At 38.0% G+C, this 14,984-nt stretch overlaps 1 protein-coding gene across 1 annotated transcript in view; it reads right to left on the bottom strand.

The window, feature by feature from the left end:
• Positions 1 to 279: 279 nt before the first annotated feature.
• Positions 280 to 14,984, bottom strand: part of LOC143024095 (uncharacterized) — a 53,429-nt gene continuing 38,724 nt past the window's right edge. The window contains exons 3-4 of the mRNA XM_076182860.1: positions 955 to 1,026; positions 280 to 603 (exon numbers count right to left, since the gene is read on the bottom strand). Of these exons, the coding sequence (XP_076038975.1) occupies positions 280 to 603; positions 955 to 1,026 (396 nt within the window). The remainder of the gene's footprint in view (positions 604 to 954; positions 1,027 to 14,984) is intronic.

Here is a 14,984-nt window from a genome sequence, read left to right as displayed (position 1 = left end):
CAGTAAATTCTTACAGCGATGGTAGTGTTTGTATCAGGGGGGGTGACTCCTCTTTTTACGATACTTTTAATGGCATCACATTCTTCTTCTTTATAATGATTGTGGTAATTGTTTCGGTGGTAGATGATGATCTTATGGTCTGGGGAGTCTGGGGTCTGGGCGGGAGCGGTGTATTGGTCAAGTTTCTTTTTGATGAGTCCTTCTGTCATGTGATCAGGATATCCGTTATTGGTAAGAAGTTGGCGGATACGATCAAATTCACGGTGGGTCTCTATCCAGCTACTGCAGTGGGTTAGGGCCCTGTTGATATATGTATGCTGCAGCTACAGACCGCTTGTAGGCTGTAGGGCATTCACCACGGGCATTGAGACACCGTTCCACATTGGTAGCTTTGGTGTAGACCTTCGTCCTGAAACCAACCTCATCTTTGGTAATGTCTAAGTCAAGGAAGGGGAGACGTCGTTGATCACTCTGTTCGCAGGTAAAGGTAAGACAGGAGTTATTCTGGAGGGCCATCATCAAGCTGTTGGCATCTTCATCGTTAGAGGTGGTGATGAAGATGTCATCGATGTAACGGGTATAGAGTCCAGGGGTAGGATGAAGCTAGAAAACCTTCTCTTCCACTTGAGCCATGTACATATTTGCAAATAGGACCCCAATAGGGTTTAAATTGTCATTATATCCGCCGCCCCCACCCGGATAATAAAAGGATAGAAATAGAGCATCTCATTGACCAGCTATTGACTTTACAAAATGAAAACCGTGTAACCCTTACCTTCTACGATCAGGCAAGAACTTGTCGGTGAAGCCGGCCGTAATAGGGGTACTTTCAGGAGTTCTCTACTCACTCCGGAATTGAAGGAGGCCGCTAAGGAACTTAGGGAAAGAAAAGACATTATTATTCGTAAGGGAGATAAGGCTTCTGTTTTTGTCATTCTAGACATCAATACTTACCTTGAAAAAATGGACTCCATTTTTGAGAACCCTACCAAGTTCCAGCGCCTTCAAAAAGACCCATGTGAAAGCCTAAAGAGAAAGATCAACGCTCTGATTCAGGAAGCCAATAGGAGTTCAAAGTTTTTCAATAAAGTGATCGTACATAGATAATACATAGGTGCATACATACACAGTGCATACGTACATGATACAAATTAATACATACATAGTACATACGTACATACATAATACATAGGTACATACATACACAGTACATACATACATACACAGTACATTTGTACATACATAATACATAGGTACATACATACAGTACATACGTACTTGACACAAACTGATACATACATAGTACATACGTACATACATAGTACATACGTAAACACATACTACATACGTAGATACATAGTACATACATAGTACATACATACATACATAGTAAATAGGTACATACATAGTACATACGTAGATACAAATTACGTAGGTACATAGTACATAGGTACACACATGGTACATGTGTACATACATGCAAAACCTATACAGTGCAGTTCCATTCAGTTGAGCTATCCTAGTCGGAGGCCATCTTGTCTAGTCCCTCCAGTTCTGTCATGAAGTAAGATTTATATTTTCTTACTTTCAAAAAAGAAGAGGATGAAGAAGAGGAGTGAGTAGGAGGAAGAAGAAGATGAAGATGATGATAAAATGGAGGAGGAAGAAGAGAGAAGGAAAAGAAGAAAAAGAGGAATAAAAAAGAAGAGAAGAGATAGAGAGAGAGAGGAGGAAAAGAAGGAGAAGGAGAGAAAAGAAAGAGGAGGAAGAGTAAAAGAGAGATAGAGAGCAAGAGAGAGAAGGAAGAGGAGGAAGAGTAGGAAGAGAGCGAGAGAGAAAGCAAGAGAGGAAGGAGGAGAGAGAGACAGCAAGAGAGAGAAGAAAGAGGAAGAGTAGACAGAGAGAGAGAGAGAGAGAGAGAGAGAGAGAGAGACAGAGAAAGAGAGAGATAGACAGAGAGAGAGAGTGAGGAAGAGGAGTGGGAGAAAGAGAGAGAAGGAAGAGGAGGAAGATGAGAAGAGAGAGAGACAGAGAAAGAGTGAGAGCAAGAGAGCAAGAGAGCAAGAGAGAGAATGAGGAGGAGACGAACAGAGAGAGACAGAGAGAGCGAGCAAAAGAAAGAAGGAAGATGAGAGACAGAGAGAGAGAGAGAAAGAGAGAAGAGGGAGAGAAGGAAGAGGAGGGGAGCGGAGGAAAAATATATGTTAATGATAAATGCATAAAAAACAATAAAAATGATAATACAAATAATAATACATAAAATAAATGCATAGGTATAGTTAAATAATAAACAAACAGGTAAATAGTAAATAATAGATTGACATATAAATAATAATAAATGAAAAACAAGCAAATAAACAAACAAATAATAACAAACAAATAATCAAATAATATAAAATAAATGACAGTCAATTTCAGTGGGACCCAACGGGTATTAGAGGTAAGCATTTACAGAGATGGGGCAGTCTACCTACCTAATCAGTTCAATGATAACGTCTGCCATGAACCAGAATGAAATATATAGAGAGCGTCAAGGATGTTGAAGGATAATGTGAAACTGACCTTTGCAACAGGGTTGGATAGACCTTCATATACATACCTGAAAAAGAAATATAATTATTAATATTTATAATAATAATTAAAATAATAATATATTAAAGCAAATAAGGAGAGAGAGAGAGAGAGCAGAAGAAGAGTAGAGAGAGTGAGAGAGAAGAAAGAAGAGGAAGAGAGATAAAGGGGAGAGAGAAGTAGGAGGAGAATCGAGAGAGAATAAAGGAGTGAGAGAGAGAGAGAGAGAGAGAGAGAGAGAGAGAGAGAGAGAGAGAGAGAGAGAGAGAGAGAGAGAGAGAGAGAGAGAGAGAGAGAGAGAGAGAGAGAGAAGGAAGAAGAGGAGAGAAAAAGGGGTAGAGAGAAAGAAGAGATAGAGACAGGGAAGGAGAGAGTGAAGGAGAGAGAGGGGGAGAAAGAGAGACAGGGAGAAAGAGAGATAGGTATATGCATGAATACAAGTACATATACACATGTACATTGTACACTTAGGCATAAATATACATGCGTACATACATATACATATATATATATATATATATATATATATATATATATATATATATAATACATACATAAATACATAGTACATACGTACATAATATAAACATACATAAATACACACATAGTACATATATAGGTAATACACACGTACATAATAAACATATATAATAACATACATAGTACATAGATAATACATAGGTACATACATACAAACAGAGTCCATATGTACATGATGCAAATTAATACATAGTACATACGTACGTACATAATACATAGCTACATACACAATACATACGTACATAATACAAATGCATACATAGTACATACACAATACATTCGTACATACATAATACATAGGTACATAATACAGTACATACGTACTTAACACAAACTGATACATACATACATAGTACATGCGTACATACATAGTATATACGTACACACATACGTACACATACGTACATGTGTACCGTACCATTTCCCATGATGTCAGTGCCCAAACCATTCCTGAGTTGTTTTAGCCCCTCAACTTGAAGACAGGAACAACTTGAAGAGAAAGAAGTTAGAAAGGACGGTCCTTCACCACGAGGCACAGACTCTGCCTCATTCAATATCAAAAAGCCCAAATCAATCAATTAGAAAATAAAATTATATACACCAAAGGAGATTGAGCGTCTCAAAAGATGCTACAAAAGTTGATATTTGAAGTCATCGAGGATTGTACGAACGCTCCAGAAAAGGAAGAGGAGGAGGAGGAGGAGGAGGGGAGATATATATATATTACAAAGGATTACAAAGGCAAAGCATGCCGACAGGAGACCTTTTGATCCATATCTAGGTCGGATGCAAAAAAAAAAAAAAAAAAAAAAAAAAAAAAAAAAATAATATTAATAATAAATTAAAACTATAACAATGTAAATAACAATTAAAATACATAAATAAATGCATTGGTATAGTTGAATAACAAACAAACAGGTAAATAGTAAATGATAATAAATTGACATATAACTAATAATAAATGAAAATCAGACAGACAAATTATAACAAAACAAAAACAAATAATATAACATAAATTATAATAATTACAGCATCTTACTTAGGTATTTATCTAAATGATTCTTAAAGCTTCGAACTGAACTACATTGCACTACCTGTGCAGGAAGTTTATTCCATTCATTAACTACACGGTTGGCAAAGTTGTTTCTACCTACTTCCAAATTGAATCTATTTCCGGACAGTTTGAGACCATTGTTTCTTGTCTGATTCTCATTCAATGTGAAAATTTGGTCACTTTTGATGTTGTCAATTCCCTTTAAAATCTTAAAGACCTGTATCAAGTCACCTCTGAGTCTACGCTTTTTTAGGGAAAACAGATTCATGTGCTTAAGTCGATTTTCGTATGATTTATTTTTGATATTTGGAATCAGTTTTGTGGCTCGCCGTTGTACTTTTTCCAGTCTGTCAATGTCTTTAATGAGATTCGGTGACCATACGGAAACAGCATATTCCAAATGTGGACGAACTAACGATTTATATAGCTTGTTAATGAGTGATGGACTTTTGAAATCAAAAGATCGCGCAATCAATCCCAGAATCTTATTTGCTTTCTCAGAGGCTGAAATACACTGCTTGGATGATTTGAGGTCGTTACTGATAATTACGCCGAGATCTTTTTCACTATCCACTTTTGTTAACGAATTTCCAAATAACTTGTAATCGTACTTGCTGTTATTTTTACCTATGTGCATTACCTTGCATTTACTTGTGTTAAATTTCATTAGCCACTTTTCAGACCATTGCTGTAATTTATCTAAATCTTCCTGAATATCTAATTGGTTTGAGTGATCATTTGCCACTCCGCACAGTTTTGTATCATCAGCAAATTTGGAAACAGTAGATTTTAGTCCATGGTCTATATCATTTATATATACTATGAATAGAAGTGGCCCAAGAACGGAACCCTGAGGAACTCCACTTGCAACACTTTTCCATCCAGAAGTTTTTCCATTTAAAACAACTCTCTGTTTTCGACCTTTCAACCAATTACTAGTCCAACCTAATAGGCTACCACTTATTCCATGCAAAGCTAATTTAGTAAGTAGTCTTTCGTGTGGGACGGTATCAAAAGCTTTTGCAAAGTCTAGATATATTAAATCTATATTGTTTCTTTTGTCATAATTCGAGACAACTGTGTTGTAGAATTCGAGTAAGTTAGTCACGCAAGAACGTTTCCGTCTGAAACCATGTTGGCTATCATTTATCAAACGGTTACTTTCTAAATGATATTCGATAGCATCTCTGATGATAGTTTCCATTATTTTTCCTACGATCGAAGTCAAACTAATAGGCCTATAGTTATTTGGTTTCTTTTTGTCACCTTTTTTGAATATGGGAGTAACGTTAGCTAGCTTCCATTCTCTTGGGACATTTCCGGATATGATGGATTTCTTGAAAATAATTTCTAATGGAACAACAATCTCATTTTTCATTTCCTTTAAGATTCTTGGATGCCAACCGTCAGGCCCTGGTGTTTTATTAACTTTGAGTTTGTCTATACACCTTTTAATTGTTTCTTTTGTTATATTTACCGTAGTGAGTAAGTTTACCCCAGACTTTTCACAGGTTTCAGTTTGGAATTCACTTTGAGGTGTTTCGTTTACGAATACCGAGCTAAAATAATTGTTTAAGAGATTACACATTCCTTCATTTGAATATTCAAGTTGACCGTCAGCAGATAATAGTGGACCAATGTGATTCCTAACAACCTTTTTATCTCTAATGTAACTATAGAATTCTTTGGGATTCTCTTTGGATTTCTCAGCGATGTTCATTTCGTATTGTCGTTTTCTTTTTCTTATTGTCTTTTTTAAATCTCTCTGTATTGATACATAACTTTCATAGTCATTAGATGCACCCGAGCACTTATATTTCTTATAAGCCTGTCTCTTTTTAGCAATACTTTTTCAGTTTCTTTGTCGAGCCACTTTGGGCGAGCCTGATTTGGGGGACGTCTGTCCTTAAAAGGAATGTAAGTTTGAATCATCTTAGTGAGCGTATTTTGAAATATTTCCCACATCTGATCTACAGGCCTTTCGTTTAATTTTTCCTCCCAATCTGTAAGCTGAAGCTCCTGACGTAGTTCTATGAACTGAGCTTTACTGAAATCGGGTATTTTAGAAGCACAAGTATCTATTCTAAAATTGTTTAGGAGTTTGAATCTGACTAAGTTGTGATCGCTATTTGCAACAGATTCACCGACTTCTACATCAGTTGCCATGCTTTCGCGGCTAGTGATCAATAAATCGAGTAAGTTTCCATATCTTGTGGGCTCTTTTACATGCTGAATTAAGTAATTGTCACCAAGAAAATCAATCAAGCGACTACCTATATGGCCATGTTCAAGGGTCATCACAATCATCACACACACACACACACACACACACACACACACACACACACACACACACACACACACACACACACACATATATATATATATATATATATATATATATATATATATATATATATATATAGAGAGAGAGAGAGAGAGAGAGAGAGAGAGAGAGAGAGAGAGAGAGAGAGAGGGAGGAGGAGGAAGAGCTAGAGACAGGGGAAGGAGGGAGGAAGGGAGAGAGAGGGAGAGAAACAGAGAGAGGGGGAAAGAGAGAGAGGGAGAAAGAAAGAGATAAGGAGGGAGAGGTATATGCATGAAAGCAAGTACATATACACATGTACATTGTACATTCACGTATAAATATACATGCGTACATACATAGTACACACACACACACACACACACACACACACACACACACACACACACACACACACACACACACACACACACACACACACACACACACACACACACACACACACACACACACACACACACACACACACACACACACACACACACATATATATATATATATATATATATATATATATATATGTATACACATAGTACATACTTACATAATACAAACATATATAGTCTACACATATACTACATACATAGACATTACACATGAATACAATAAATACATATAAATACATACATAGTACATAGTTAATATATAGGTATGTACATGCACAGTGCATACGTACATGTACAAATGAATACATAGTGCATACGTACATAAATAATACATAGGTATATACATACAAAGTACATACATACAGTACATACGTCCTTAACACAAACTGATACATAGTACATACGTACATACATAGTACATACGTAAACACATAGTACATACGTAGATACATAGTACACACATAGTACATACGTACATACATAGTAAATAGGTACATACATAGTACATACGTAGATACAAATTACGTAGGTACATAGTACATAGGTACATCATAGTACATGACCACGGTCTTCCTGTTCTCGGTCCACGTTTTAAGGTTGTCTAGGATGTTTTGCAGCGAGGAATAGTCAGGCTGCCTCCTGGTGTTCATGGGGATGCCAACTCTGCAGTCATCGACGTATTTCCATCTATGTGTGTGTGTGTGTGTGTGTGTGTGTGTGTGTGTGTGTGTGTGTGTGTGTGTGTGTGTGTGTGTGTGTGTGTGTGTGTGTGTGTGTGTGTGTGTGTGTGTGTGTGCGTGTGTGTGTGTGTGTGTGTGTGTGTGTGTGTGTGTGTGTGTGTGTGTGTGTGTGTGTGTGTGTGTGTGTGTGTGTGTGTACGTGTGTGTTTGTGTGTATGTGAGTTTATTTGTGTGTGTGTGTGTGGTTTTTTTTTGTGTGTGTGTCTATGTGTGTGTGTGTGTGTGTGTGTGTGTGTGTGTGTGTGTGTGTGTGTGTGTGTGTGTGTGTGTGTGTGTGTGTGTGTGTGTGTGTGTGTGTGTGTGTGTGTGTGTGTATGTGTGTGTGAGTGACTGTGAGTGTATGTGTGATTCACCATGATCTTGGATCACGTGTTGGACTCATAATCGACAGCTATTTCCTTCTCGGAAGAGAGCTCAGAGCTCATATATGACCGGTCACTGGGTAATGCTGTGGCTTTACACGCACACACACATACAACTCCCTGCCCACGAGAGTTGGAGTAATAACTCGCAGCACAACGATACTGAAATTATTTCAGCCCTGGGCGGGATTAGAACCAGGACCGCCGTAGATGCGGCCGCGAACACTACCACTACACTAACGAGTCGTGTGTGTATGTGTTTGTGTGTGTGTATTTGTGTGTATGTGTGTGTTTTTGTGAGTGTACTTCTTTGTGTATTTGTGTGTGTGTTTTGTGTGTGTTTTTGTGCGTGTGTTTGAGTGTGTATGTGTGTGTCTATGTTCGTATGTGTTTGTGTATTTCTGTATGTGTGTGTATGTGTGTGTGATAAATCCAAAGAGAATCCCAGACAATTCTATAGTTATATTAGAGGTAAAAAGGTTATCAGGAATCACATTAGCCCACTATTACCTGCTAACGGTCAACTTGAATATTCAAACGAAGGAATGTGTGATATTTTAAACAACTATTTTAGCTCATTTACGTAAATGAAACATGTCAGAGTGAACTACTTACTGAAACCTTTGAAAGTCTAGGGTGAACTTTCTCATTATGGTAAATATAACAAAAGAAAAAATTGAAAGGTGTATAGAGACACTCAAAATTAAGAAAAGACCAGGGCCTGACGCCTGGCATCCAAGAATCTTAAAGGAAATGAAAAATGAGATTGCTGCTCCATTAGAAATTATTTTCAAGAAATCCATCATATCCGGAGATGTCCCAATAGAATGGAAGCTAGCTAACGTTACTCCCATATTCAAAAAGGGTAACAAAAAGAAATCAAATAACTACAGGCCTATAAGCTTGACTTCAATCGTAGGAAAAATGATGGAAATTATCATCAGAGATGCTATCAAACATCATTTAGAAAGTAACTGTTTGATAAATGATAGCCAGTATGCATTCAGACAGAAACGTTCTTGCGTGACTAACTTACTCGAATTCTACAACACAGTCATTTCGAATTATGACAAAAGAAACAATATAGATTTAATATATTTAGACTTTGTAAAAGCTTTTGATACCGTCCCCCACGAAACGCTACTTACTAAATTAGTTTCACATGGACTAAGTGGTAGACTATTAAGTTGGACTAGAAATTGGTTGAATGATCGAAAACAGAGAGTTGTTCTAAATGGCAAAACTTCTAGATGGAAAAATGTTACGAGTAGAGTTCCTCAGGGTTCCGTTCTTGGGCCACTTCTATTCATAGTATATATGATATAGACCACGGACTAAAATCTATTGTCTCCAAATTTACTGATGATTCAAAATTGTGAGGAATGGCAAATGATCACTTAAACCAATTAGATATTCAAGAAGATTTAGATGAATTATACCAATAGTCTGAAAAATGGCTAATGAAATTTAACACAAGAGCTTACCTTGGTGTACTATTTTCTCTGCCTCATATCTAAGACTCTCCATAGAACTTCTTGCTTTCGGTCTCCGTTCTTTACGTTTTTTTTTTTTTTTTTTTTTTTTTAAGCTTCATCTCTTAGTAGCTTCTCTAGTTCTCTTTCCTCAACATTTATTTCTCTTTTTATCCATATAGTGTTGTGATGTTCACTCTTTGCTAACTTACCTGATTTTGGCAGTAAGTCTTCTGCTACCATTTGTGATCTTAGTTTTATCTTTATGGATCGATTTCTTTCTTTAGAATATTGTCTCATCCTATATACTTCTATATCTTTTTCTACTGCTTGATCATTGTCTTGTAATTTTTTAGAAGCGTTTTTGCCATTTCTTTTTCTGTTTTTTTCTCTCAAGTACCTAACCAAACCATACTTTTCCTTTAGTCCATATACTACAATATAGTTTTTTCTATCTACTGTGACTCTGACCCAATTTGCTTTTTCTTTGATTTCTTGAATCATTGTCTCCTTTGCATTTTCCTGCATCTTTTGTTATACTATTTCTTTAAAAGCTATCTCCTCGTTTTCTTAATCTTCTGTAAATTTTCTCATCTAAGTTTTCTTCATTTCTTTCAGACATTGTCAGTATTTTGTGTTTTATTTCTTCTTCTTTTTAATTCTCTCTATTGGTAGTATCAGTGTTTTTTATCTTTTAATTTTCACATTTAACATCAATTAATTCTTTTTTTAATTCACTTAACTCGTTATTCATTTCGGAGCTCTTCTTCTTTAGTTCACATACCTCTCTATTGACTTGAAAATAGTCTTTCCTTAAAATCACAATCTCTTTCTTTTATTCATGAATTCTCTCTCCCACGAGTTTCTATATAAATTCATATCTTTTTCCATGTCTGTGATTCGACTAAAATTTCTTTTTTCGTATCTACCAAAGCCACAAAATAGGTCATCGCCGTACAATCTACCAATCCCTCTTGGGGTTTCAAAGCCTCTATTTATATTTAGTTTCAGTATAGTGCCTCCAGAGGGCTCTGTGTTTATATTGACACTCGAATCAAACTCATCGCCGTTCTCTCCTAATCCGCCTTGGTTCCCTTGCATTTTCTCACGATAGACACGTTCAACACTACACAGAGATCATTTTGGGCAACCACAAGTGCTCTCCCTCCCACTCAGTACAAGCCAGGCCTCTTGCTTTCCTTTGCACTGTTCAGAAATTTCGCCTTATTCGGCAGCCTAGGTAACTCTAGTTGACAGCTGTCAACAGGTCGGTGGTTCGTTCGTGTGTGCGTGTTTGTATATATGTGTTTGTTTGTGTGTGTGTGTGTGTGTGTGTGTGTGTGTGTGTGTGTGTGTGTGTGTGTGTGTGTGTGCGTGTGTGTATATGCGTATGCGTGTGTATGTTTGTGTGTGTGTGTGAATGTGTGTGTGTATGTGTGTGTGTATCTGCGTGTGTGTGCGTGTGAGTATCTATATGTACACACAAACACACACACACAAACTCTCTCACACACGCACACATACTTATAGAAATACATGCACACACACACACACACACACACACACACACACACACACACACACACACACACACACACACACACACACACACACACACACACACACACACACACACACACACACACACACACACACACACACACACACACACACACACACACACACACACACACACACACACGCACACACACACACACACACACACACACACACACACACACACACACACACACACAGTCACACACACCCACACACACACACAGTCACACACACCCACACACACACACACACACACACACACACACACACACACACACAAGCAAACAAACAAACAAACAAACAATCACACACATACACACATGACTCGTTGGTGTAGTGGTAGCGTTCGCGGCCGCAATTACATCGGTCCGGGTCCGAATCCCGCCTGGGGCTTAAATAATGTCAGTATCTCTGTGCTGTGAGCCGTTACTCGAACTCTAGTGGGCGGGGAGTTAGGTGTGTGTTCTTGTAAGGTCACAGCATTGCCCATTGGTCGGTCATATATGAGCATCTAAGTTCTTCTTCGGAAGGGAAATATCTATCGATCATGAGTCCAACACATAATCTAAGACCATGGTGAATCACACATACACACACAAATATAGTCACGCACACGCACGCATATATATACACACCCCTACACACGCACACACATAGACACACACACACACACATATACACACATGCACACACACACACACACAAACTCACACACACATATTCCGCCCAGGGCTGAAATAATTTCAGTATCGCTGCGCTGCGGGTTGTTACTCCAACTCTAGTGGGCGGGGAGCTGTGTATGTGTGTGTGCATGTAAGGTCATAGCATTACCCATAGATCGGTGAAACGAGCTCTGAGCTCTCATCCGGGAGGTTAATAACTTTCGATCACGAGTCTAACACGTGATGCAAGACCATGGTGAATCATACGCATACACATACACACAAACACAGAGAATCACACACGCACGCACACACACACGCACACACACACACACACACACACACACACACACACACACACACACACACACACACACACACACACACACACACACACACGAAAACACACACATATACACACACTCGCAATCATGTACACACACACACACAGACACATACAGACACTCACAAATATTCACACATACGTACACACACACACATATACCTATACACATGCGCACATACAAACACACACACACACACACACACATACATACACGTACACACACACACATATACACACACATATGAGCTCCGAGTTAGCGCTTTGTCGCTTGGAGCAAGGAAATGCCTTGTTATTTTCGGAATGAGAGAACTATGTGATCGAGTGATCGGTAAGGTGTAAAATCCAGTTTTGGAAAAGTGTAGTATAGCACGAAATGGAGGAAATAAAAGACGACAGAAGAATTAATGAACCAACGAAGAGAGGATTGGATATGAGTAGAGTGGAATCGCCACTGGGTGTGATATCGAAGAGGACGTGTCTAAACGACACCCCGAAGACTGCTCAAAGGTGGGAAAGCAATTTTTTTTCGGGATTCCAAAGAGAAAGGAGAGTAATAGGAAAAGCTATGGATACAGAAAGAGAAACTAGGTATAGCAGTGTACTAAGGAATGGAGACATAAATGACTTGATGGAGGAATTAATAGATCTAAGGATATATTATAGAGCCTTCTACAAAGAGGTGATAAATTTACGTAAAACTAACGAGGAAATAATCAGAGGTGAATGACTTAAAAAGTGAACTAAGTATGATTAAAAAAGAAAACGAAAGAAAGGAAAACTAGGATAGAAACAGAAACGAAGAACTGAAGATAGAGATCAAAGATCAAATACAAGCAGTGACCGATAAAGTGGGAGAATCAATCAAAGAGACGGATCTCATTGAAATAATGAATCAGTGGAAACAGGAAGGTGAAAATCGGAAAATAACTTGCAAAGAAATAGTACAACAGTAGGTAGAGGAAAGTGCAAAATAAACAGTAATTAAAGAAATTAAAGAAAAGGAAAACTAAGTGAGAGACACAGTGGATAAAAAAGATGCATTGTGGTTTATGCTATAAAAGAAAACCACAATGTTTACAAATACCAAAGAGAAAAGAGAAAGAAATTGCAAAGGAAATTCTGAAAGCGGTTCAGGACGAAGGGCAAGAATTAGACAAAGAAATCGACGAGATGCATAAGATGGGCACATACTCTAGAGAAAAACTCTATAGGCCATTGAAGATAAAAATAAGGACTCAAATGATAGCTGAAGAGATACTATCGAAAGCGGCAAAACTGGATAAAGTGAAAGTTACAAAAATGTGTGGATGAAAAAAAATATGAGCGATGAGGAAATAGTGAAAGATAAAGCACTAAGAAATGAAGCAAAAAAAAAACAAAAACAAAAAAACAAGAGAAGAACGGAGGCTGATTTTTTTTTTTTTTTTTTTTTTTTTTTTTTTTTTTTGAAGAGTATTGGATCTGAGGCTGAGAAAATGGTACATCAGAAAAAAAAAATGGTATACACAAACATGGACGGTATGATTTCTGGAATAAATGAACTAAACGACTATCTGTAAATAGAGAAATCAGACATAATGGGAATTGTGGAGACAAAATTGAAAGGTCCTCTATCATCAAGTAAGGTGGGACACGGTCTATACAACCATTGGGCGAAAAATAGAACGGATGAACAGAGGGAGGAGTCATATTATTGACTAGAAAGGGCTTAAATGTGACAGAGATAACAGAAGGAAAGCATCATGTGGAAATGATCATGGTTGTAAATAGTAATATGAAAAGTAGAAAATTGATAGTAGTATCTGTGCCCCTAACAACACAGGCTTTGTCTGATAGTGATCATTCGAAATTACTGGAAGACGCAGAGAATGCATTAACAGAGTTACTGATAGATGGAGGAAACATAGTATTTATGGGTGACTTTAATATTTTAGCGGGCCTTGTAAGAGGGTAGTATAGAAGAAAATGATTGGTCGGGACAACCAGGGATAGCTGCCGAGCCCTGTATGGGGCTGGTAGATAAGTGTAGACAGGTGGGGTGGATGGAGGGGTGGGTGGCAACAATTTTAGTTTAGTGTGCGGGATGTTTTCCAAATATAAACCGTGAAGGAGTTGCATAATCTCGCTCACCGTCTGAAGTTGATAAAGAACCGCTAGGGAACATATTTTAATGCTGATGTAACGATATGTGCTCTTGGCCATTCCGCTTCGATGTCGGGATTGTTTGTGTGGGTAGTGTTGCTTGGGACGTTGTAACAGTCTTTCTGATTGGAGAGGGGTGGAGGAGGAGAAAGAAAAATTGTTGGTGCATGGGAGAAGAGTCGCGCCCTTGGGGGAGGCACTTGTTTGTAACATTAAAGATCATTGGATGACTAAGGTAGAGACGTCGGAGCAGAGGTGACTTAATGAGTGGATTAAGGATCCCAGGCGGGAGTCCCTTGGTGTAAATTGACAAGCCAAGTGTATATAATTGGGAAGAAAATAGATAATTATACATACGTTTAATTCACCCTATCAAGAAACATTACTAACTTGCTACAGAGGATATGGTGAAAAACATACTTAATAGAAGAAAAGTTGAGCGAGAATGAAGAAATATAATACCATAGAAGGGAACAGTTAAACTGAATTAAACCAGTGATTACGAAGAGACGGGAACTGGAAGTGATGGGGGTGAAAATAGATATCTGGAATAAACTGAATGAGGAAACAATGAGTGCCAAAACTATACAAGATTTTAAGAACAAACTGGATGCGGAAAGATACAAAAGCGGGTGGGTCAATACGAGCACAGCTCTCTTCCCGTAAAATACAACTAGGTAAATACAACTATAAAACACACACACACACACACACACACACACACACACACACACACACACACACACACACACACACACACACACACACACACACACACACAGCTTGGCGGACTGGACCACCTGAAGGGAATGGATTCCTAATG

The sequence above is a fragment of the Oratosquilla oratoria genome, unplaced genomic scaffold (genome assembly GCF_046742065.1).
Source record: "Oratosquilla oratoria isolate Oo_2021 unplaced genomic scaffold, ASM4674206v1 SCAFFOLD90, whole genome shotgun sequence".
NCBI lineage: Eukaryota > Metazoa > Arthropoda > Malacostraca > Stomatopoda > Squillidae > Oratosquilla > Oratosquilla oratoria.
This window is presented reverse-complemented; position numbering and strand designations above follow the sequence as displayed.